The sequence below is a fragment of the Takifugu rubripes genome, chromosome 19, assembly GCF_901000725.2.
Source record: "Takifugu rubripes chromosome 19, fTakRub1.2, whole genome shotgun sequence".
NCBI lineage: Eukaryota > Metazoa > Chordata > Actinopteri > Tetraodontiformes > Tetraodontidae > Takifugu > Takifugu rubripes.
Window position 1 is genome coordinate 15,414,824 of NC_042303.1, and position 24,810 is coordinate 15,439,633.

At 47.8% G+C, this 24,810-nt stretch overlaps 1 protein-coding gene and 1 long non-coding RNA gene across 3 annotated transcripts; one reads left to right on the plus strand and one right to left on the minus strand.

Annotated features, from left to right (window-relative positions):
- Window positions 1-6,626: 6,626 nt before the first annotated feature.
- Window positions 6,627-24,497, plus strand: quob (quattro b). Of its 2 annotated transcripts, none has more exons than XM_011614268.2 (23): window positions 6,627-6,981; window positions 13,308-13,505; window positions 13,582-15,052; window positions 15,935-16,123; window positions 16,203-16,326; window positions 16,849-16,942; window positions 17,187-17,273; window positions 17,359-17,475; window positions 18,029-18,127; window positions 18,219-18,367; window positions 18,604-18,742; window positions 18,830-18,949; window positions 19,109-19,306; window positions 19,397-20,259; window positions 20,334-20,583; window positions 21,193-21,282; window positions 21,499-21,723; window positions 22,302-22,472; window positions 22,682-22,859; window positions 22,931-23,047; window positions 23,126-23,383; window positions 23,466-23,701; window positions 23,798-24,497. In XM_011614268.2, the coding sequence occupies exons 1-23, from the start codon at window positions 6,979-6,981 to the stop codon at window positions 23,834-23,836; spliced, it is 5,415 nt and encodes a 1,804-aa protein (XP_011612570.2). In that variant the 5' UTR covers window positions 6,627-6,978; the 3' UTR covers window positions 23,837-24,497. The 2 variants fall into 2 exon arrangements, with proteins under 2 accessions (XP_011612570.2, XP_011612571.2); XM_011614269.2 differs by having other exon boundaries at window positions 6,630-6,981; window positions 23,150-23,383.
- Window positions 21,162-22,156, minus strand: LOC115246867 (uncharacterized). The gene is made up of 3 exons (XR_003885960.1): window positions 21,815-22,156; window positions 21,544-21,716; window positions 21,162-21,304 (listed from the first exon to the last, which is right to left on the minus strand). It is a non-coding gene; the product is annotated as an uncharacterized lncRNA (long non-coding RNA).
- Window positions 24,498-24,810: the final 313 nt, after the last annotated feature.

A 24,810-nucleotide genomic window follows, 5' to 3' on the forward strand; every position in this document is an offset into this window, starting at 1 on the left:
AATACACCATAAATAAAAGAGCACAGTATAGTTTCAGCGTGTACAACAAAAGCCCCCAGAGTCATTTCTCAAGCAACAAGATCTGAAATTATTTCTCCTTTTGATGAAAAACTCATTTGAAGGACTTGCCTCCCCATTGATGACGGGAGTCATGTGCTCTTTTATAATATTCAAAAATACACATCTTTACAGTCAGAACATCAGGACAAATTTATGCATCATCCTGACTGTTAAATAAACAAAATCTTTTCCTTTCTCGACTCTCCCGATCATTAACCACCAAAATAGTTTGGTGGAGACCAGGGAAATTCATCTTAGGGATAGACTATACTTTTAATCAGCATGGAGGATGTACAGAACTTAACCTTTTTTTTACTTTCAATAATCATTTTTCAAAGAAAGGGATTCTCCAGCATATTCGGGGCCACCACGTAACTCCTGGGGCTGCTTGACCCACATTCAGAACTCAATTTTACGTGACGAGTGGATGGCAGGCACGCTGGGCACAGCAAAGAACGGGGTCACACTGTGCACGACATGGTGCACAGCTATATTTATTCAAAGGAGGTTACCTCCAGCAGCCTCTTTGAGTAGCGGATCTCCTATGAAGGCCAGTTTGTCCTCCAGAGGCTTCTTCAATGAGGCCAGAGGAACTGATCTCTCTGTGACACACTGGCTGAAATCGGGCTTCTCCAGTTTCTTTGTTCCACTAAGTTAGTTCACCGTGAAGAGGGAAAGGTTTTATCCCAACCTCATGGTTCAGGTTCATAAAATATCCAGTTATATGTTGTGGATCTGGGCTCCCCCTAGTGGACAGTTTGTGTAATGTTTTTATTTTCCTGACAAGTTGAAGCGGTGCAGAGCCTGACCTCAGCTTCCCCCCTCTGCCTCAGATAAACTCCAGCCCACCAACCCCCCCACTCTTTCCCCAAAGCTTCACCTTTCAGAAGGGTGTTATCAAAGTTGGGTTTCCAGGATTACGTTTTAAAATGACCTCGTTTCACACACATCAAGAGGGATTTTCCTCTTTTAGACGAAGTGGTGGAAATTGTAAATTTGAAGGTATGTAAAATCCATTACCTTATTTTTTATTCATTGTGGCTATATAGAAGCAATGTTTACATTTTAATGGCTTTCCTTCAAATATGCTGACATGGCTTCTGCCTAAAAAAAAATAGCAGTCTTTGGAATGGTATTGGGGTTTTTTAAAACTTTTCTGTAAAAATTAACAGTACAAATGTTGAAACTCTGGGACATGTTACAAGGTAGGTTTGTGCTAAAGGGAGAAACCGCCGAGCTGTTTTCTACTGGTTGCTCAGATGAGAGGTAAACAAAGCAGGTTAGTGTGTTTCGTAGCCAAGAAACCCATTTAATCCTGGAGGACACACATCCAGGTGCCACAGATAGAAGCAGTTCTGAGTTCTGGTCACAGAGGAGAATCACACCTGTTAGCCATAGATGCTGGGACGGCTTCGGGCCTGTGGAGACCAAAGGTCCTGACCCCTTCGTGGTGTCAGCTGTGTCAACCCAGCTTGAGGATTCTTGGGTTTTGAGAGAACCATCTTTGAGTCTCTAATAGTAAAATATCACTCACAGAAAAACAGAAAGTTTTAATCGCTTGTGCATAAATGAGGATTACTAAAATCATCAGTTTAAGGAACAAAATCTTTGGTTTTAGAAGAAAATACAAGGATTTTGATGTAGCTTTGCTGGCAGCAGTGTGAACTCCCTTTTGACAATCCCCCCCCACACACACACATTCTCGTATTTCTATCCTTTATAGATGTAAACATTTCCCAGCTCCTTAACCTAACCCTATTATCCCCAACCCTAGCCTAAATCCAATTCCAATCTTAAACTGAAAACCATGTCTTCACCCTCAAAGTGTCCTTTGAAGTTGTGGGACCAAAATGTCCTCACTTTGCAAAAAGGTCCTCACTTTGCTGGTAGAATGAGTCCATTGGTACGCAACTGTCACAAATACAAGGAGAAGCACACATACGTAAGATACAGCTACTCATAATAAGTAACTTGAAGATTCCAGTCCTCTCTTTCCCTCTTTTTCATTTGTGTTTTTAACATCCAGCTGTGGCAACCAGATGTGTCCATACATAACCATACCATACCTAAGAAGGATACAGGTAAACAGAAGGTCATAATAATCTGTAGCAACAGTTTACGTGCTATTGAGATTTGATTTATTCAACCGTTTAAAAAAATGTGAGGTCTGTCTTCACCCAGCTGCAGGGAGGGAACCCTTGTCATTAGCCCTTGTTTGGTTCAGGCTTGTCTCACCGGATCATCTTGTCCTTTTTAGGAGATCCTCCTCCAGCACTCCAACTTCACATCGTTTTCATTTCACATGCTTTGAAGTCTCCAGATGATGCATTGAGGCTACACAGAGCACATCCAGCCCTCTCTCTATGTGGTCTGACAGTCAGCCAGAGACCTCTGTGCGGCTCTAGTTACAGTCAAAACACAAAGCTGATGCTTGACAAAACCTGACACCTATTGGTGATGTGCCGGTACTGCAGGGTCAGGTCACCCAACAACGGGTGGTCCGTATTTTGTCTGTATCCTCATAAAAAATATCATTATTGTCTGTAATGGGAGATTTCTCTCCGAGACCTACTGTGTTAGGGTTGGAAGTACCAATGGCAAATCTCAGGCATGCTAAAAGCAGAGGGTTTAAGCTCCCACAGTTAAGTGCAGCATTAATCTCTGGTCGCTTCACTCACCCCGATTGGTTGAACTACATCTATGGTTCATCCTTCACCTTTTCTGGCCAGTCAAAAAAAGCCAGTCCGGGGAGGAAGACAAGTAGACAATGGAATAGTTTAGAGACATTCCAGGAGAAATGTACTAATAATGAGTCAAAGCACAGGGGAAAAGGCCCACAGGGATGCAGATCTGTGTTTTATGAATCAAAATTCACTTCTTACCACCTCTAGATTACACAAATAATCCCTAATTTCCTCATGTCTGCCCCTGTGACTGTCAGCGGGCCTCCTGCCTTCTGTCACCTCCTACTCTGTTTGCCAGGACATCTGGTTCAGGCTCTGGGTGCTGCTTCGTTTTTAATGCCTGCAATCAGCCCTGACGAGGGGATTCTCGGAGCCTGAGACACAGAGCGGCGACGGCACACCTGTTGCCCTCTCACCTGAAACAACACTCCGTGTGTGCAGCGCTCAGTCGCTGGCTCAGAGGCGTGTTCGGGTCTCTGCGTTTCCCACGACCCGGCAGCAGGCGTTGTTTTCACCGACCACTTTCCCAAAACACTATTGTGTCGATAACTTGGCTTGCGCAAGCACGCACAGTTGAGAGTAAACCGCTCAGTTCTGTCCTTCGCTGTTTTTCTTGAGGCTACGACATTCCTGCGTCTTCCCTAAAAGATTAACCGAGTATCAGCGAGGAATACTTGAAAGCCTGTGGGATTATTACAGTAGACTGAGCTGATGACTAGAAGCAGGAAGAATGTGTGCAGGTCAAGAAGGGGAAATTATGACTCTCAAAGATTTTGTCTATGCACAGAAAGCACATTATATATGCATTTGAGTTCAGGAGAGGAGCCGTTTGGAATTTAAGTGGCATCACCAGTGCCACTGAGCACCTTCTATTGGCTGCCATACGCATGTTATAGCACACGTGTGCTGATATTTGGTCATCTAGATCATAATTTATTCCGTTAATCGTAGATCTTGGCCAACCTGCATACAAACAGGCTCAGTTCTCAGGGTACAGAACCAATCCTGGCTGATGAAGGTGAAGTCAAAGTGTAACCTACTATTCTGAAAAAGCAGCATATTAAATGAGCATTTAGCTTCTAATGAAGAATGAGTAATTGTGTGTTTTGTTCCCCTGCAGCCACCGTAGTTTCACTCACATGAAAGTAAGATAACTTGTGTGTATCCTGACCTCAAGATGCTGCCACATCATACACAGTGGACCTTGAATGCAACTCCTGCCGCGCGGCAGATTCAGGCTAAAGCCTGAAAATTGCACGTTGGCACCGTTAAAACTATGTTGACGCAACTCTGCTAAACCGACACATATGGAGAGCAATTTAAAGTTGTTTATTGGCAATAACGTGGCGTTTAGCAGGGCAGGAAGTGCAACTCCAACAGAACCTAACAACATAAGCCTTTAATACCTGGCAGCATCTGAATGAACGGTGAAAGACACGCGGACGTGCACGCACATGCACAGCCGCCCCCCCGCTCAAACGTCCTTGAAGGAACAGGTTTTTCTCACAAGGTTCTTATCTCATGACCCGCTGCTCAAAAGGCGAGCCTGAAATCGTCTCTGACACATCGGCGGTGTGGACAGATATCATCTGAGGAGCAGTCTGGCCCTTCTGGACGTTGAAGGAGTAACCAGACGGCCTGAATCTCAAGTAACTTGACAGGAAGTGATGTCACAGCAGCAGATCTGCACACGCTGATAAGCTCGCCCTCTCTGGGAACGTGAACAGATAACAGCTTTGTCTTCTATTTTCATTTAGTCTCATCAAGACAAGAGGGATCACATCCTGAAGCAGTCGTTCAATCCCTTAAAAGTGTGTGGAGCTCAGCAAGTGCGTGGTCAATGCTGCGATTGTCTGTAAAGAAAACACTCCCCCCGCACATAAAAGTTAATGAATATGGGCTCGGAGAACATAAGCAGTCTGGTAATTGATCCAAGAAGAGCAGGGGGTGGAATGGCGGGGGAGCGTCAGTTTCCCATCATCAGCCGGTGGTGATAGTCACTGTGAGTCACGAGTGTGGGTCTCTGCCCTGATCCTGGCTGTGAGAGGAACCTGAGGGGGGCCTCATCAACCACCTTGGGGGTCTCCAACTCACCATAAAAGAATGACCTCGGGGAAATGGTCTCATTTTGCTGTGTGTTTATATCATAAATGACTTTTTCATGCTTATGCGGCTGCCTAATGAACCCGTGTGGGCGAGCGCTCCAAACTTCCTGACGGCAGCGGTATCTCCAGGAACCCTTTTGTGTACATTCCTCTGTTTTTGTTCTCCCCCTTTCTTCTGGTTCTGTCTGTGTGTACTTATGTGTGTTTATGTCTGCATTTTTCCACGCGGCCTATCAAATCTCCACGTTCACACAGTCCCCCCCACCCCCCCCCACCCCCTTCTACCTCCTCCACCTCCTCCTCTGTTTGTGTAAGTGGTCATCTCATCTGGGTTTGATGAAAGCAGGGAGCAAATCTGAGTGTCGGGCCCTCGAGGATCACTTTTATGCAGCTTGGCTGTCACGTCAAGGGAGGAGAGGCCGGCGTGGTCACCTCTGCGGTTCAAAAGAGACAGAACAACAGATCGAAGCGAAGATTTCTCTCATACTACAGTCGGCCAAGATATGATAGGAGGCACCTGGAGACATACCTGTACGCATAGTTTAACCATGTTTCCCAAGTTTTCGACTCCAGGTCGACTCCAGACTTCTAATCTGGACCCAGATTTGGATCAAAACCTCACGGCAGCACATCGCAGTGAGCTGTTTTGGTAGCAGCCCAACTCGCGAACGTCATCTCCTCCAGCTTTATTGGCGGATGCAATTAATAGCCCATCCTGCAGCTCCTCGCGGCTAATCTAATAAAACAAACGGACATTAAATGGGCAGCAGAATCAACAGTTGGCAGCTAACGCTAATGACTGATCAATCAAGAGAAAGAGAGAGTTATTTCAATCTGATTCGTGCTTTAAAACCAGGGGGAGCGTCGCGTCCTGCAGTTCACCCACGTATTTCAGTGTTTCTGGGTGAAAGACAAACTAGGGTACATTTCTTTCTGTCAGGTGAAACATGTGAGGAATGCTCAGCAGGCTGCCTGGAAACCACAGACCGGAGTCCAGGAGGCAGGAGACTGATGGTTGTGGTTTCCAGACCGAACTACACCTGAGGAAGAAGGTGCTGACCACCCCCCCCCCCCCCCTTCCCTTCCAGCCTACAGCACACACAAATAAATGTCCACCCAGCAATATCTCTCCTCAGAAAACGACCTGGTGATGAATGTCGCCTTCTCCAGCAGGTTTTGGATTTCGTGCTGTAGATGTCTCCCAGCTCCAGATGTAAAATACAGTCCAGAGGGTGTAACCCTGCATTCCTCGGGCTTAATGTGCGGGTCCAACAGTCCTGCTGTTTGGCTCACGGCTCAGCAGGGAACCCCCTCCTCTGCTGTCTCCCTTTGATATGAGTCAAAGACCAGGACAGTCTGCAGGAAGACAGTTGGCGAAGACAGGAAATGAGGAAGCCCAGTGCAGACAGTAGAAATGAGGGAGGGTTAAAAGCGGGAGAGTGATTCCTGAAATCTTGCTGATTAAAATAGAAAGAAAGGGGAGCAGCTGGATTTCTGCTACTGCTGCTGCTGCTGTGTGTCTGTGTGTGTGTGTGTGTGTTGCATGATTGTTGCATGCATGGCTATGGGAAAGGTTAATGTGTATAAATACCTCTATTACAGTGGTCTCAGGGTGGGACTAGTGTGTGTGTGTGCGTGTGTGTGTGTGTGTGTGTGTGTGTGTGTGTGTGTGTGTGTGTGTCCAATGGTGGCATTATTGTGTCTGTGGGTTGTGTTGGGTATGTGATAGAGCTTGTGTGTTTGAGAGTGAAGAAAAGCCTGGAGGGGGATTTCCTGTGGAAGGCAAAGCGCTCTTGCTCTCTCTCCCTCTCACACACACACACACGCACACACGCGAGCGCGCGCGCGCGGGCACACACACACTTAAAGGAGAAGTTCTGGATCAACAGGCAGCCTAAGGATCTGTGGTTTCCCCCGCCGCTCCACACTCGCGGGACATGTTAAAAAGAGCTGCAGTGACTTCGGTAACTTTCGGCGGCCGTCGTGAGGACGATCTCGGGCTTTTCTTCTGTGTGCGCGGCGCCGAACATGGCAGAATCTGCGGCGCAGGGCGCAGGGAGCCTGTTTGACGAGGAGCGTCAACAAATGCCCAAATCTTCTGCCTGACCGAGGACAAAACTCTTGCAAAGATGGTAAAGTCCATTTAAGTTGTACTTGTGCGCGTGTGTGTTTGTTGTTACTGGGAGCTGCTGGAAATTCCAGGGTGCTCCACTGACCCAGTAACTGGGAGCGCGTCTCTCTCATTTCGCGTTTTCGCCTCTTTTCAGATCCCTCAGTGCTGCTTTCCTTTTCTGCCCCGGTAAAACTTTGCGGGGTTGCGGTTTGGTGCCGTTAGTTTCTCAACCAGGAGTCGGTGGGAAAGTTCCACATCCGCGGCAGCATCTCGAACTTTTTGAAGTGTGTGCACGCTGACAAAGAGAGCGCGTCAGAGGCGCACACTGGCCTTTGTTGTGCACTTTATACTCTTTGATTGAGGCTTCATTGATGCAGATGGGGCGCGTACTTCAGCATGTGGAGATGTCTTTTCTTTCTGGTGCTTCAGAAATCATCAGACTACTTTGTGCATGTCGACATCTATTTTTGGGATTTTTTTTTTTTTTTAAATTTATTTTCTTTACACCTACAGCTCCGATCCTTTGCTCCAGTGAGCTGGAAATAAGACTGACTTGTGGTGGATTTTGGGTGTTGATACTGAAAAATGACACCTCGAAATACAATACTTGCCATGCAGCCACTCTTCTTCCTCCTTTGGCCTAAACCAGAACACTTGTTTGACCAGCTTTTACAACCTCCACTGTTTGTTTAACTTATAGCACCACAGTTGCTGCTATTCTGCCCACCCCCTCAATTACAGCCATAACTGACTCTCTGTTTTTACATTATTACACCTCATACTTATATTGCCTTACAAGCTCCTGCCTTTTTGATCCGCTGAAACAATAGAAAGCCCAGCTGGATCGTGTGGGTGACTGTATTTGCATTTAGTTGGCTACACTAAGGACAACCAGGTCATTTATTCACCTACAAGGTCAAGTGTTTCCTTCTGAGCACCTCCCAGCAGCCAATGTATAGTAAACATGGTGTTTGGGATTGTAGCCTGACAGATTTGATGTAAATCACCAAAATGTGTGGATCCACCTTTTCTCCTTTCTTAGCAGGTTTCCAGAGATTTCTAATGGAAGAAAGACAAAAAATGGTGTTTGGAGCATGAAAAATTCCAGCTTTTTGTAACTTTAGAAAAATGATCTTAATTCTTAAAGCAAACTACAAATATTTCCGGGATATTTTTAGCAGCATTAATGGTTTTCAGGTGCCTGATGACTGTCATGTGGCTTTTTGTTTTGTTCTGGTCTTTGCTTCACCCACTCTTGAAAAAACTCATGGCTCTTCAGCAGATAAATGCTTCAATATGTTGTCAAGCTATTGCTAATCTTCTCCATCTGCTGTTTGGTGCTGCAGGTTTCCTTCAGCAGCGTCACCGCAGTTGACTCTGCTCAACATTCCCTTAGCTTAGCTTAGCTCAACTTAGCTTAGCTTAGCTCAACTTAGCTTAGCTTAGCTTTGCTGTAGTGTATGTGGAATTTGGAAGCAGCTTGAGTAGACATGTCGCAATCTGAGCCGAAAGACGCCCAATTGCTTCTGAGGTTCTTGTTGGGTTTCGCCGCGTTTTATTTTTAAGTGTAACAAACCGATCACCCAGACGCCAGTGGGTGTGTTTGAGGCCATGCAAATGTATGGAAATAACTCATTTGCAGATGTAAACACGATGGCATGTTGTGTGAAGACAGTGACATTTCCGTTCTACTGTATATACAGTATATCCACCACCAGACAGACCCCCCCCCCCGCCTCCTGCTCAGTGCTCGTGTCTGTGTTTCACTTGATTTTGCTCAACCTCAGTTCCATTGGACAGGAAGCCGCAGTAGGACTGAGGTGATTACAAAAGAAAGGTCGTCATGGCGCATATTTTTAGACTGTTTCGCTTTCTTTCCTCTGTCGGGAAATTGGGTCAGACTCACCCGGAGCTGCGCAGTGTGTTCTGGACGAGCCATCAGCCAGGAATTTTGGATGAAATGTATATGCAGCTAAATATAGATTACCTTATTTATCGTTTTTCTGCATTTTCGCAGACGAGTTAGGGGGTTACTTTGATTCTTTGTTGATTCCACTTCTATTCAGAGGAAGAATACTGAGTTTTAAGGCATCTTAGAGGCAAATAATCGCAGTTAATGAAGACAAAGGAATGTCTTGTTGGAGCCAGAGTGTTAAATGTTGTTTTCATTAATGATCTCAGCCCGAGCGCTGCACTCCCGACCGCACATGTCTGATCCTGTCGAGATCCTCTTCAGGCCGTGAAGGGAGGCATTGTCTCGCCATTTTGTCTTTTTAAGAGTTTAAACATCCTCGCAGGGTTTTTGCAAAGCAGCGTATTGATTTTTTTTTAATCATCCCCAGAGTGGATTGGCGATCTCGGCTCTCAAGTTCTTTGTTCCTGTTTAATTTGAGAACAAGCTAGAAACACGACTCGCTCCCCACACGGCCTCCTGCATCAATGAAGAACAAGAGCACCGGTGCCGCGCTCCCAGCGTGTTTCTCCCAGCAGCAGTAATTCCAGTGAAAGATGTGGGAGTTTGGTCTCACAGGACTTTTCTTTTATTGTAGGAGGGTTTTAAACAGCTTAGCCGAACGGAGAAGCCCTCTGCCGCGGGGATCTCGCACAAAGACGACACTGTCTCGCCGCCAACAACAGGAGATGTGCGAGGTGGAGCGCCTCGGAAGCACCGATTAGCGTGTTTTCAATTATGTCAAACTGCGGCTGTGGTCTCAAGTGCGACCGTTACAGTTCTACATCCTCCCACTCTGACGGCGTACAGTAGTTAAGAGCCACAAACCAACAGAAAGGAAGAGTAAATACAGCCACGTTTACACCCATGGTGTCCTTTCCCATCAGGCCTCTGGATGGAAGCTGCGTTTGTCTTCTGTCACATATTTGCATATTTGTCCACACATGCATGTAGAGCGCAGACTGACCGGCTGGGTTCCAGCCCCAGGGAGAGGCCATTACTGGATGTCAGGACAGTGTGAGCACATCCTCCTTGTCGGTTCAGGTTGGACTTCATCTCCTGTCTTTCACATCCCAGCTTACCTGCTCTAATCTCCTCAGTCTTTGTGGCCGGTGACACCTTGACGGCTTGTTTATACTGCGGCTCCAACCTCCAATCCTCCACTTTTTTATGTGACGAGAGCCTGGGGCTCGGTGGAGAAACGTGTAATTATCTGCTTAATGCTGCCAAAACGCCCCGGGGGGACCGAGCGGCAGACAAGACAAAGAGAAAGTGGACCTCTGGAACAAATGCCTGTTGTCCTCAGCAGCATGCCGTTTCTGGTCAAACAATGATCTTTGTTGGAGACTGGAGCACATTGGAGACTTAAATCAAAGAAAAGTGGGCAGAGAGGCAATCTCCTTGTGTTGACTCTGTAGAGGAGCCAGTGGCTGAATGTAGATGTCAGCTGGACATCGATCAAACCAGACTTTGTCTGCAGGCTGTGATAAAGGTTCAGGATTTAGGCTTGATTGAATGCTCCTTGCTGGCTGACTGAGCAAGAAAAATACTTTGTGGGGGAAAAAAAAAAGACCTAGTCGAAGCTCAGTGTCAGTCAACATCTGGAAAGGAGAACACATTCACACTGTAAAAGGTGGTGTTATCAAAGCTCATGTTACTGAACAGTTATGCAGGAATATTTGTGGAAGGAGGAACAAATACAAGTGGAATGACTCAGATTCACACAAAGCGGCAGACGGTCTGAAGTTCACAGCGAGAGTTCGTTGGGGAAATTTACAGCACCCTTGGACGGCTGGAACAGCTGGCAGGCCCAGTGGTGTCAGGAAATATGCCTGTCATATGCTTTTCTGGAACATTTAGCAACAAATAAAACTGAACTGTGTGAGAAATAAAGGCAACTGCTTCTCTTATCTTCATCTAGAGCGTTAATTTCCTCTGGGTGTGGACATCGTCAGCCAGAGAGCGGGAAAAACAACTTTGTTTATTGTGTCTCTAAATATGACAGGAAGTTCTGATTTAAAGAGTCGCTTTCTCATCTCCACCCGGACATGTTTGCTTTTTCTCACGAGACCTGCTTTTCACAGTTTGGGTCTTTTTGGCATGTTTATCTGGCAGATGTAATGAAATGCAGAAGAAGAAGCTACTTTGGCTCGTCTGAGTCTGAACCGGGTCCAGCCGAACCGAACTCAGTCGAAGCTCAGGCGGGGCGTCAGTCGTCCAACCACCCACTGGAAGGAGCTCCCACCATGGCCTCGCCTTAACTGTTGTCATGGGAGGAAGAGAAGACGCAGGCTGAGGGGTCCCAGACCGTGTCGCACGAGTCGTAAAAAGCGCTGATGAAGCAGTAGGACTAGCAGCCGCCCGGCAGCGATCGTCAGTACCAGCACCAAACGTCCCACCCACGGGGAAATGAGCTCAGTCTGGCCCGGTTAGCTGTCGGGGCTTTGTTGTATTTTGTGTGACCTCAGTTTTGAGTAACCCGGTACAGTAAACCCCAAAGTTGAATGGCTGCAGTCATTCCGAACAGCTGTGATGCATTAAAGTGCAAGAGCCGGCCTCCGAGCTTTCTGCTCTCCATTTCCTAATCTATTGTGACAGATGTGCACAATCACAAAAAGGAAGAATTCTTTGGCTCTGAGGACACGTAGAGTGGCGAGCAGCTACACACAGTCCGCTTTAAGTGGCCAAATATTGATATTGATTTGCATCCAGCTCACCGGATTCACTGGCGCTGATTAGCTTTGCTTTAGCTTATTTTACAGATGTGCACTGTTTTAACAAAGCACTTTTTATTCAGAAGCAACCAACAAACAGCTTCAGCTCAGCTCAGACGAGAGTGACTGACCAAAGCTTTCACTGATTTATGTTGTGTGTTTTTACTCTCAGAGCTTCATGGCTGTCAGAGTTGCTCGATCTGTTAGCTAAACGGTCCGGGCGCTAACCCAGGTGAGCGCTTTGGAGGTGCGGCGCTGGTGTTTGACCTGAGAAGGACTTGCTCTGCTCTCAGTCAGGCTGGATGACAAGGGGGCTACAAAACGGGCTCATGTGGGGAGCTGCGATGTTAAGGCAGCTGGGTGCTGTGAGCCGCAGCGCTCCCGCTGTGGTCAGGTTAAATGTCTGATACCGATGACGCAGCTGTTCCTGAAACACCAGCCTGCCTCTGGCTTTAGATCAGCTTCTTGGGGTCGGGGCCAAAGGTCAAGGTCAATATGGCCTCCCTTCAGTCCCATATTGGTAAACCTGATATCTTTTCACAGTATGCGTGTTGGGCTGGAGGACAAAGAGGTCTTTTTTTCTCTGGTGCCATTCAAATATATCATCATCATCATCATCATCATCATCGTTGTCATAGCTTTTGTTTTTCACTTTTACACCATAACTGGGAAAACCCCGTTTTGCGTCCCAGGTCCACAGCATAAACCAACAGCTGACTGGTGGATAGTGTGTACGGGTCCTCTGTTCCGTCAGCTCAGGGAATCAAAACTGCAGAGCGACACAGATGATCCCAGCAGAACACAACAGTGAACACAGAAATCTACACAACCACACAAAGAACCACACATGCAGCCCAGCAGGGTGCCGCGGGACCAGCAGCTGTGCTCAGGCATGCAACACACATCACCTGACCTGAACGAACCGTCTCACAAATCTGCCGCTCAGCAGAGCTCACCCACACTCGAGTGAGCCTTCACTCGAACTGTCGATGCTCTTCAACAATTTTCTTATGTGCCTGTGATTCTTCTGCTCAGGACCAGACTCTCGGCCTGGAGCTGCTGCACATCCACATATTTAAATGAGCCGTTCTCTGGCCGGACTTGAAGCACGTTTTGGCAGACTAACACAGGACAGATGTAATCACCTCCAGATAAAAAGCTTTTCAGCGGGCTCACCCACAGCTCCCCTCCCGATTCCAAAAATATGAACCTTTCTAATTTACCTCAAAGCCTCGTGGATAGGACTGTTTATCCTTCATACTTTGATGAATTCCCTCTTCTGGAACGTTTCAGATCGTTGAAGATGATGGAGGATTACCCAAAATCTCAAAGATTCTTTCTCTTTGTTTCTTTTGTAGACTTGAGTTGCAGACATGCATTCAGATAAAGTTGGACTGAATGTCTACACAGACGCGCTTTCACTGTTACTGGCTTTTAAACGCAGCTTTCAGAAGGTTCAGAGATCTTTTCTCATCATGGTGCAGCCATGGGTTGAATGCAAACATGCAGTTAGAGGGTTCTTGCTAAAGTTCCATCTAAGAGCAGCAGCAATATGCCAAAAATGCATTATGAATGCAAAAAAACCCCTTTAAACAATGTTTAATGGAATAAACCTCTACACATCAGGATGTTGATGTGATGTCATGCTGCTGATCCCTCTCTCTTCTCCTTTTCCTCCAGAATCCAGAGTCTCTGGACTCGTCCATCCAGAGCGCTCTCTCCGCCCTCTTCCCACCGTTCGAGGTGACGGCTCCCACCGTCCTCAGTCAGCTGTTTCGGCTCATTGAGGAACGTTATTGCGGCGATGCACTGCAGTGTCTGCTGGACTTCCTCATCCCCTCCAAACACCTGCTGGAGAGCGTCCAACAGGCAGCATGCGTGAGTGTCCCGGCGTCCACACGCCGCTCACGGTGTGGTTTTATATGGTGACGAAGGCACTCTCCCTGTTTTCTAGGCTGGATACTCTGACGTGGTTTTCCGCTGCGAAGGCTGGCCTCTGTGTCTCCATGACAAAATTGTCATCCAGTTGGCACCAGTGAACCCGCTGCTGCTCCGCCCGGGGGACTTCTACCTTCAGGTGGAACCTTTCGGGGACCAGGCGGTGCGCATCGTCCTCAAAAGCCTCCTGGAGGAGGGCTGCCGAGAGGTGGAGGAGACTCCCATCCTCGAGACCTCCTACCCCTGCATGTTCACAGAAGAATGGCTGCAGGACCTCAATGAAGGACGCCACGGTACTCCGCTCTCGCGCTGCTTGCTTTGCACGGACCAAGGAGTGGTTAAATTGCCCTGGGCTAAAATCGCCATCCCAGAGTTTCTGGACAAGCCGAAGATCGTGCCGATGTATCAAGAACAGACTCCCGAAAGAAAGCACAAGACGGCCCCCTCACATTTCAACTCCTCCACCCTTCCTGTGGAAGCCATTTTCCATCCCGCAAAGGAGCTGATGTCAGCATCTCTGAGACCTGTGGACTGTGGCTTCAGAAGAATTCCAAAATCCCGCTCCAAGCCGTTAATCAAGCCTGTGGGGTGGGTCTCTCCTAATAACTGGGACAGTCCGGAGAGCTGTCGAGAGATAGAGGGGGATTATGTGGATCTGGTGGACCTCGCCAAAGGGCAGGAGGTCCCAGGTAAACCAAACGATGACCAGCTGCAAATGCCTGTGTTCAAGCCCGTCAGACCACCTCCTCCAGTGCCGTGTGGGAACGGGACCCCCTGTACGTGCACCCTTCAGTATGATGAGGCTGGACATGAGCTGACTGACCAAGTCCTAAACTGCAGGCACAGAGACTCTTATGCGGCGGCGCTGAGAAACCCGGTCGCATTTAAAAAGGGGAGCGTCGACCACCTCTCTGCCCTCCAGGAGGGGGGCCTGCCTGATGAAGCGCTGCCATCCCAAAATATCTCCAGGGCAAAAGATGACCAGCTTGAAAATGTTTGCAACCACTTTAATAAGCCCTTAAATAATGAGCCCCATCAGCACAGACGGTCTCAAACAAGGCGGGAAAGCATCGAAGCAGCACAGGCAAACATAGAAGAACATGTCGATTCTGAGAACGTTATGAAGGAGCCACCCGTGGTTTTGACCTCCAGCCCTGGGCTGAGGCATAGTGAGAAGGTGACTATGAAGCTCATCTCCAAACAACCAGATCCGAATGGCGGCGTGACCTTGGAGGAGTTCCTTGAGAACAATCAACCCCATCAGACTGCAGAAGCCACGAGACCACCTGGAAAACAGCACGTGAAGGTCAGGTCTTTGTCCACTGTCTCCGAGACTTCTAAAGGAAGTCCACTCCTCTATAAACTCAGCAGCCGGAGCCACAGTGACGTCTGTCCTGACACCATCAGTAGCGTGATGCAATTAAAGAAAGGTGAGCTGCTGGACCAGATGAGCCAGAAACAGGAAAGACGGAAGTCCCCTCGAAAAGGTACGCAAAGAAAATAAGCCTGATCGTTCCGACTCCTTTTATGACGCCATCTCTCATTCTCTTCCCTCTCAGTCTTTTCGGTTTCAACCACCCACACGTCCTATGTACACTGTTATTACTGCACACGTGCGGTCGTATATCATCATATGTCTCTTCATACTTGGAAACCCAGCAGGCGTTCACAGAAAACGGAATGAGTGAAACCCGACCGCAACCCTATGGGGCCGCGCTGTGGGTCACAGATCATAAGGGCCCCTGAGAAAGAGGGTTCAAAAGTCAAAACTCCTGCCTGAGTGTAATCTTCCCACCGCTGGCTGGGTTCCTCAGCGGCACGCTACATGCATGCTAACACCGCTATTGGGGGAGTGAACGGAAATAGCACAGAATGCTGCACCCTAAGTGAAAGGCAGGGTCTCAATCGGCAGTTTAAAGTTTAAAACCGAAGCGTTTCTTTCATGGGGGAGAGCGCACTACGTGCAAGAAGAAGGTTTTTGTCCCCCTGCACCCTCACGCTGTTTGAAGGGCATGTAGAGGCTCTGACTGGAGACGCGCTTGTCACGGGCTATTAAAGTAGCCCAGGGAGAGTACAGACGAGTCTTTGTTGGCTCAATGAAGAGCCCAATTAGGATGTCTGAAATCAAAGCCAGGCGTAGTAGTCGGGCTTAGTCGCCAGGCCACCGCCGTGTTTTGTTACAGAAACCAGCTCCAGTGCTCCGACGCAGCTGCGCTCGTGGTGGACAAGTGACAGTAAAGACGGAGAAGTGGATCATTAGTGTTGGCCCAGAACAGTGGAATCTTTCGCTCTCATATACACAGATCCAAACAACTTCTTACAACATTCTGGATGCTTTTAATTCCCTTGTTTTTTTTATATCTGTGCAGAACTTCTGCCAAGCAGGAGTGACTCTCCCTCTGTTGTGAATGGACCAGTCTTCAAACTCCACAACTCAAAGACAGAAAGACCATCGTCTTCACTTCACAGATTTGAAGCTCAAAATTCTTCCCAGTCCAGACAGCCAAGTTTCAGAAGCATCAGTGGTCTCCTTGAACTTGGAATCATTTGTTTACCAGGTACTTATTGAACCTATAACAAGGGTTTGAACCTCAGAAATTGTTAATATTCATGATCAGCAATAACCTTTTCTCTCAGGGAGCAGGGACAGGACAGGAAGGTCCGTTGTGGAGGTCCACGGTGACAGGAAAGAGTGGGCATCCCCTCTGGTGTCAGCCCAGAATGTCTGTGAATTACTGCTGTACCTGAGCTCCATCCCACGGTACATAACGTCACAGCGTCCGCAATAATAAATCTGCCCACAAGGGGGCATCATTGTCACATCTCGTGACTTCCTCACTGCACAAAACTTCTGCTTCTGCCTTCAAATGTTTCCAGTTTGCTTCCATCAAAGTAGTTAATTTCTGAGAAATAATAGCATTTATTTCAGAATCACAATGTACTGTAAATCCCAATCCTCTGTGCGTAAACACAAATCCCTCAGAGGATTTAGCAGCTCTGTGTTTACACTGTGAAATATTTGAAAGGGATCGGAACATTCTACCATAGTGTTTGGCTTTTCACCTCCCCCACTATAGATCCCACTGTATCCAGGCTCGCTGCCAGCAGTCTGGCATGCAGCGCCAGGCTAGAAATAGCAGCCAAGTCTGATGCAGTCTCATGTAACCCCAGAATAGACCATTAGAAGGGGTTTGTGAAAGTCTCAGAGTATGGGATAAGAGTGTGTGAATAGCACACCTGACCACTGTGGATGCACCCTAAAAATAATTCCCTGTTTTGACAGGAAAGAAATTAGAGAGCTGGGAATGACTTTGGTGATCAATGCCAGGAAGAAGTCTCCTCCGCTTCACCTCTACAAAGCTCTGCTGATGGCCCAGGTTAGACCAACACACCTGCAGCAGCAGCAGATAGAAATTTCTGCAAGACCATCGTGATCCCTGACAGATGAGCCTGCAGTCATAAGCAGTCAGGGGTTTTGAGCAGATTTCTGATCATTACTTTACACATGAAATCACATTTCATACACTGGAATAAAGGCTTGGATTGAAGGTGACGTTTCATCTGCTAATCTCACATCTAATGTCAGCATTTAAATACACAGTGTTAACTCCTCTGCTGCAGGAGCAAGCTCTGCATGCTGTCCACAGTATCGTGACGCTGGTGGATAAAGACACGTGTCCCCGGCCTGAAAAACATCCAGGGTTACAGGTCAGATGAGAACATGTGCTTTCATCCTTCATTTTTCTTCCATTTTAGTTTGATTTGATCAAAAGATCTTTTATACTTTGACAAGATGGATCTGGTGACCTCCATGAAAGCTCTAAACAAGACAGTCGAAGCTTCGCAGTTGACGTCCGACCTGGGAGGAAGCTTCACCTACAGCCATGCCGACTGGCTGCAGTTCCATCAGGTACCCGTGTTTCCTGCTGCAGCTGGATAATCCCAGTCTGTGCGGGGTTCCCCCCTGATTCAGAGTCCAGTTCACCCTCTGGTTAACTTCTCCTCGCACCCAAACCAGACATTAACCACTGCCAGTCAGTGTCTGAATCATTTGTGTAGAGAAAGGAGAAGTGTTCACAAGAAAAACGTCCTATGTGAAACGGTCAGGCCTTGATGTGTTTTTTAAAACAGCACGTCAGCATTGACGGATGAAAATGATGAAAATGCATCTTATAAATGTCACTTTTTAATTATATGCTTATGATAGTAAATAGCTTGTTTATTTTTTTATTATAATTGTTGCGTGTCTGTAATCTCCAGGTTGTCACTTAAAGGGCAGGAAAACTGCTGATGTTTATGTTGGATAAGGTTCCTTTCTTTGGGTCGTTTTAAGGTCACTGACCTAAAGGCTCGAGGAAAAGTCCCATTCTTCCAGCTGGCTGTTGGAGCCGTGCCTCACAATCCAGAGGAATGGCCCCACATTTGTTTTCCCCCCTCTCAGTCGTAAACCTGATCTATTCCAGAGGCTGGTTTCTTTCATGGCTGACCTGCGAGAGGCGGACAGCTTGTTGCAGAGGGCCATCGAGAAGGTCGACGAGCGCAGTAAACTGGACACTGCCCAGGTACAACACACAGGCACATCATCTGTGACGATGCGTTCAGGGTCTTTGCATCTCCTGGCCTGTGTCAGAGGCTGGTTTCTTTTGGGCGTAGGAGGTGCAGCAGTGCATCGAGGAGCAGAGGTGTTCGATGAAAGAGGTGCTGGAAGATGCTCGACTGGTTACGCTGCAGAGAGAAGGAGGGGCCGTGCTGGCCAGGATGAGGAGAGAGGACTTCCGATTTCCACAGTCTGAGGACTACAGGTATCAACGTTTAAGCCGTCGCAACTCTTCCCTTCTTTGGATCTAACATGGGGAAATTGCATAGCGAACAGGTGACGCGTCCACTGAAGCATAAATGGTGACCCCCGCCTACGTAGAATGCACTGACCCTGCTGATAGACCACGCAGAAACACACTGAGCCCTTGAGTCAGCGTACAGACAGCAGCTGTAACTGTGACAGAATGGGATGTTGAGTAAACATTCATCTTCACTGCAGAGACGCCCTGGAGTCGGCCACCGCTCTGTATAACCAGGTGGAGGAGAAGCTTCACACGCTGGTGATGAGATCAAACGAGTCTCTGCAGCAACTCCATTTCCTCTTCAGGCTCAGAGAGATGGAGGCCAAAATCAGCACGGTTCACATTCTTTATTAAATCGGACACATTGGCAAGAAAGATCGTTCTTTTGTTAGGTTTTAAATGAGATTCCACAATCTCCTGCAGGTTGGGATGTGGTTGAATTCAGAGGGAGAACAAATGCTGGAGGACTCAGACACGTCAGACTCCCTGGGGGGTGCTGAAAAGGCCCTGCAGCACTACGATCTGTTGCTCACTCAGGCAAAGGTGAGGCGGCGCTGCGGCAACAGGGATTTGAAAGCATTCCGAGTCTTTTACCAGCACTTTTCCCACATTTTGCCAAAGTCTAAAACCTTTACAGTAAATTGCTGTTTTTACTGTTCCTGGAAAGAGGAGTCCCACCTGACAGCTTGTGCTTTATTTCAGGAGAAACAGCAGTACGCTGTGAGCCTGGTCACAGAGGCTGAGGAAATTGTTGGCTTGGGTTGTTCTTGTCCTGCGACAGACATTTTTGGGACTCTGGTCAGAACTTTTAAATCTGACATGGATGATTTCATGTTGCGGGCAGAACAGAGGCACAAAGAGCTGGAAACGGTGCTACATGTGCACAGCTTCTGCGCCCAGGTGCGTGTTTCATCGTAGCTCACCTTTCCTTCAGTCGTCATTTCTCTTCATTAACTGGAAGGTTTTCGTGTCCCCCCCCCCCACCTCTAGGCATCTGCACTGGCCAAGGAATGCAGTCATTTTTTAGAGAAGGTAGAGCAGAGGTGTTACTCAGCTTCGACTCAGAGCACCCTGCAGATGTTTGAAGAGAAATTAGGTGGTGAATTCTCCACCCTGAACTTCCAGGCTGTGAAAGCTAAGGCCTGCACCGTGGGCTCAGGGGCTGGGGGGGCAATGAAAGCGTGGAATGCAGCCTGGGTGCAGTGCCAGCAACTCAGGCAGCATCTCCACAAAATGAAAGAGATCCAGCAGATCACAGCTGCACACCCTCAACCCGAGGACGGGGGAGTGGAGAAGACGGAGGAAGGGAGTGATGGTCGGCAGCTGAACTGTCAGAAAGACAATGTCCAACTCTGCGAACATGAAGGAGGAGAAAGCACCATCGCCACAAGCCTCCACCAGTGTTTGAAACCAGAGCTGACTGGAAATTTACCTCACGCCACGGTCCAGTGTGCAGCTTTTCCACATAATAGCCGGAGGCCAAGGGAGCACCACAGTGAAGCAGATCTGAGGACCGTAGATCCGGCGGAAGGGGACAGTGGTTGTCCTGCACGCCAACATCTGGGTCGCTCCCTGAGTGAGGGGTCACAGGCTGGCTGCCAGTTGCCGAGCAGCTTTAAACCTTTAAACGTGAGGAACAAACATTGCCAAAGCAGGACGCAGCCGCTGCAGCGCAACCTGCATCCCGTCCACAAACTGCCTGGTTGCCATAACGACAGTGGGTCGGGGCACCTCAGATCCAAGAGCGATGGTAAAGATGAGTATTGTGAGGGATGCGCAGCTTCCAGCAGGGTCCCTCGAGCTTTGACTCCAGAGACGTCGCCCTCATCAACGGGGAACATCAGCAATAATTTGTAAGTCATCTCAAATGTTGTAAAATGTTATAAAATGTGCTAAACATAAAAACGATTTCACGTACATTGACCAGGAAACTGCAGAAGATCATGGAGGAGCTGCTGACCACAGAGAGGGAGTACGTGAGCGCCCTGGGTTACGTTCGAGATCACTACTTCCCCGAACTCGAGAGGGCCGACGTTCCTCAAGACCTCAGGGGCCAGAGGGGGATCATCTTCGGAAATTTAGAAAAGCTCCACGACTTCCACCAGCATCATTTCCTCAGCGAGCTGGAGGGCTGCGTGAACGAGCCCTTCAGAGTGGGACGCTGCGTCTTACGACACGTAGGTGAAACACAACCAAGCTAAAAACATTTGAGCTGAGCTTTGGCCGCTCAGGAGAACGTTCTGCTGGGTCGCACCTAAACCTCCGATGAAACCGATGAATCACCTTTGTCTTATCATTTTTCTCGTCAAAATCTCTCTACTCCAAGCAGCCGTGAACAGCTGCACTGGGGCGTGCACGGTCCACTTCCCCAGTAAATTAATTCGAGTTCATGGGAAGTGAGAGAGCATCTTAGATTCAACTGGCTGTAGCTTGTTGAGACAGATGAGTCTCAACAAGCTACCCTTAAGGGGAGGGGGGGCACCCTGCTGTTTAGAATCATTGTGTTGGTGTAACATGCCTGAAGGGGCTTCCAATGAACCCACATGTCTGCTAGGGTCATGTGTATTTGGGTAATCTGGGATAAAAAATAACCTCTTGAAACCACTGTTAAAGATCAATTTCCCCAGAGGGATCAGTGTTATTCACTTATTGTTTGTTTGGTGTGTATTTACATCACTTTATTGCTGGAAAAACTTCCCAGATTTCTTATTTGCAACTTGCCATCAGTGAATTTTATCAAGGCGACGCAGATGAGTGATGGTCTGTTTTTATCCCCTTTATTCCAGAAAGAGAGCTTTGCTTTGTATGCTCTGTACAGCAAGAACAAACCACAGTCGGATGCTCTTTTCATCAGTCATGGACAATCTTTCTTCAAGGTGAGATTTCAAGGCGCCACATCTGTGGCGACCAGGAGGAAGAGGTTTAAAGTTTTGGAAGTTGAATGATCACTCAAACACATATCTGATGGGATTCGAGTCATTTTCCTCCTCTTTAGCCCATTTTACCGGTAAAAGAGGAGGTTCAAAGGAACAAAGCTAGCGTGCTACTCTTTAAACTGCAATGATAACCGCATTCTTCTCCTCACGCTCCAGCAAAAGCAGCTGAAACTGGGCGATAAAATGGACCTGTGGTCGTACCTGCTGAAGCCCGTTCAGCGGATCAGTAAATACAGTCTGCTCCTGCAAGACATGATGGCAGATTGTGGGCCAGGACAATCCAGAGAGATGGCCGAGGTCAAAGCCGCACTGGAGGTCATCCATTTCCAGCTTCGCCATGGCAACAACCTCTTGGCCATGGACGCCATCCAGCACTGTGATGTAAGACAGCTCAGGAAATCTAACCATGATTGATATTAAAGGAGGACTTCATGTCTTCTATAAAGGAGTGTACTGGACATACCATACATACCTGTCCATACAGTTCTGCTTGTGTTTTGGTTTGACCTGTCAGCCTTTATCAGAATTGAGAAACCCACAAAAAAAAAGATTGCGAAAGCAGGAGAGAACAAGTACGGACCTACAGGCCTGATTAACTGATTCCATGAAAATGAAGAGTTCATGTCCCTCTCTGGATTGTGCCAAATTTTTAAACACGTTGGATCTAGAACCGGGGTGGGACGATAAAAATGGCTCACTAGAATTCTCCCCACAATGTCCAGATAAAGTGTCTTAAATATTTATTCATTTCCCTTTTACAAAAGGTCAAGCGGATGAAATGTGCTTTGATGTCATCATTTATAAACAGCCCAAGATACTCTACCATTAAAACAACGCAAAGAGCCTGTTCAGAGGACAGTCGTGACCACAGAATCCCACAGAGGGCGCTGTTTGCGCTTATAGACGAGTCTCAGCGGTTTGTCTTTGATGCCATGCTTTGATCCTTTCATGCCATACAGGTTAATCTGAAGGAGCAGGGTCAGCTGATACGGCAGGATGAGTTTCTGGTCACATTCAGGAAGAAAAAATGCTTCCGTCACATCTTTCTCTTCCAAGAACTCATCCTCTTTAGCAAGACCCGGAAGACCGAGGTCGGAAATGACACGTATATCTACAAGCAATCATTTAAGGTACCCGCATACACCGATCACCCTCAGGTCCAAGAGCATAGCAATCATGTATGACGCAACTACCGCCCACGTTTGTCTTGCAACACATTTACTCAGAATTCTCTTTGATTTTCATCATATTGTCGTCCCACACTGGTGTACGCTCCGAGTATGAGACCTTTTCACCCTTAAACCCGACCTCGCCGGCTCTTCTCTCCTCTTTGCAACAGACAACAGATATAGGCCTGACCCAGAACAGCGGCGACACCGGCCTGTGCTTCGAGATCTGGTTCAGGAAGAGGAAAACTCAGGACACGTACACGCTTCAAGCGGTTAGCCGGGCGGTGAAGGAGGCCTGGACCAGGGACCTGGAGCGGATCCTGTGGGAGCAGGCAGTTCACAACCGAGGTAGAACCAGGCCCGAAGTGCGGATCAACTGGGAATACTCTGATGCCGATGAATTCATGTGTGTTTATTAGAGATCAGGATGCAGGAGAGAGTGTTCATGGGAATCGGAAACAAGCCCTTCATGGACATCCAGCCCAGCGATGCAGCTATCAGTGACAGAGCCGTCAACTGTGTGCTGATAGGACGAGGTACTCGTGGTTTTACCGATGTGTTCTTCATCATTTGGTGGTTCGAGCTCGTTTTTATTATTCACCCGGTTCCTGCAGACAACAAGCTGCTCTCCTCTGCAGGATCGTCACGTGGTGTGGAGGACGGGCTTCCTGGAGGTCGGCCCAAGTCTCTCGGTTCAGGAAGCACTTCTTCTTCCTCCTCGTCCTCGGGCATCGGTTCTCTGTCCCCTGTGGGATACCTGTGCCGGCCCAAGAGGAGGGTGGCTTCAGGAGGCATCGGAGGATACGTGTCACCTCCCGGAGCTCTGGAGGAAGATGACCTGGACCAGGGTAGTGTGGTTCACAACTTATTATGTGAGTGTGCGCGAAGACCCTGAAGACAATGTCCCATTTCTAAGCATCCAGGTGTTGATTTTGCATCTCGGGTTGGTTGCAGTGGACAGTTCGGAGTCTTCTGGGGAGAGCGTGAGCGGCTTCAGCAGCTCCAGCCTCAGCTACCACTCAGCCATCGGCGGAGAGGCGGAGGACGCGGGCTCGGTCTGCGGCTCCACAGTCACCGTCAAGGAGGCGCTGGTTGTCCGTGGCGCTGAAGGCTCTGTAGGTCCTCTCAGAACGCCAGAAGAACCCCTCCCGTCACCCAAGCCTAAACCACAAGACCTTCCCTGTGACAAGGTGCGGTAGCGAGCTAAAATAACCTGAAAACACTCTGTCTGTTCATGCCAGGCATGTTCCCCCCCTGAACATCAAGTGCTTTCATGAATATTTCAGGCTGAGGGCACAAACATTGGAAAATCCACTGTGGTTTGACCCATGAGACCCGGTAAACATCGTTTAAGCCAGTCGTCACGTTGATAGAACCACTGAGCCGCTGGAAAAGATGACTTCAGGTGAAGATTCCATCGTCCCTCTGCAGCCGTTTGTAGGCGCCCACGCCGAAGTTCAGCCGTACCCAGACATCCATTTGAAACTGTAATCCTTCATCGCACTGTAAATAAAATAATCTCCTCGCTCTGGCGTGCACACCTGATTCAGCGTTGCATCAGAAATCTGCGCCGCTCATACAAAAGGTTGACGGAGCCACTGGGTGTGTACGCGTGACAGATTTACTAATCCTCGTGAAATGATGCGACTCAGTTCCTGATCCCAGAGGAATTCTGTCTTTTTTAAATGTGTGTGTGTGTGTGTGTGTCCTGCTCTGTAAATGTCTGCTTTGTATAAAATGAATATAGTGTAGATTCATCAAGCCTAATGATGTGGTTTTTTTTTTTTGCTTGTTCACCCTGAAATTAAAACACCTTCACCCTTTTTTTGGCCTTTTCTTAAGGTTAAATAAGTAATTTAATATGAAGCGTATGATCAATATGACCGTTGTGTTGCTTAACATTCAAAAACACAGATCTTTTGCAGCTGCTTTGTGTATTTTTGCACCAGTTTTTATAATAAACATAACCACATTTCTATTCTCTAATCTGCCTATGGTCTCGTTTATAATCCGAAGCCTTATCTTTTCATAAGGCGACGTCATTTTACAGTCTTTTTTAAATTCCCTTTTGTCACTTTTTCAACTCTACCCTAAATGATGTTGCTGAGATTGATGCCACAGGCCGGAGGAGCTGGATCAACGTCCCACTGAGCGGTTTTGAACAAACTTCTGGAACCACTTTGTTGATGACTGCCAGAGTCTGGACTTTGTTAACAGTAATTTGGCTGAGGGGGGACAAACCATCACATTATAGCTCCACTCTGCTTGAATAAATAATAGCCTTTAGTTTTGCCATATT

What these genes read in the sequence shown, in the direction of transcription:
- quob (XM_011614268.2), top strand. An exon ending in ACTGGCTGCAGTTCCATCAG is followed by an intron (nt 17,476 to 18,028) that starts GTACCCGTGTTT and finishes GATCTATTCCAG; the next exon opens with AGGCTGGTTTCTTTCATGGC. An exon ending in GACGCTGCGTCTTACGACAC is followed by an intron (nt 20,584 to 21,192) that starts GTAGGTGAAACA and finishes CCTTTATTCCAG; the next exon opens with AAAGAGAGCTTTGCTTTGTA.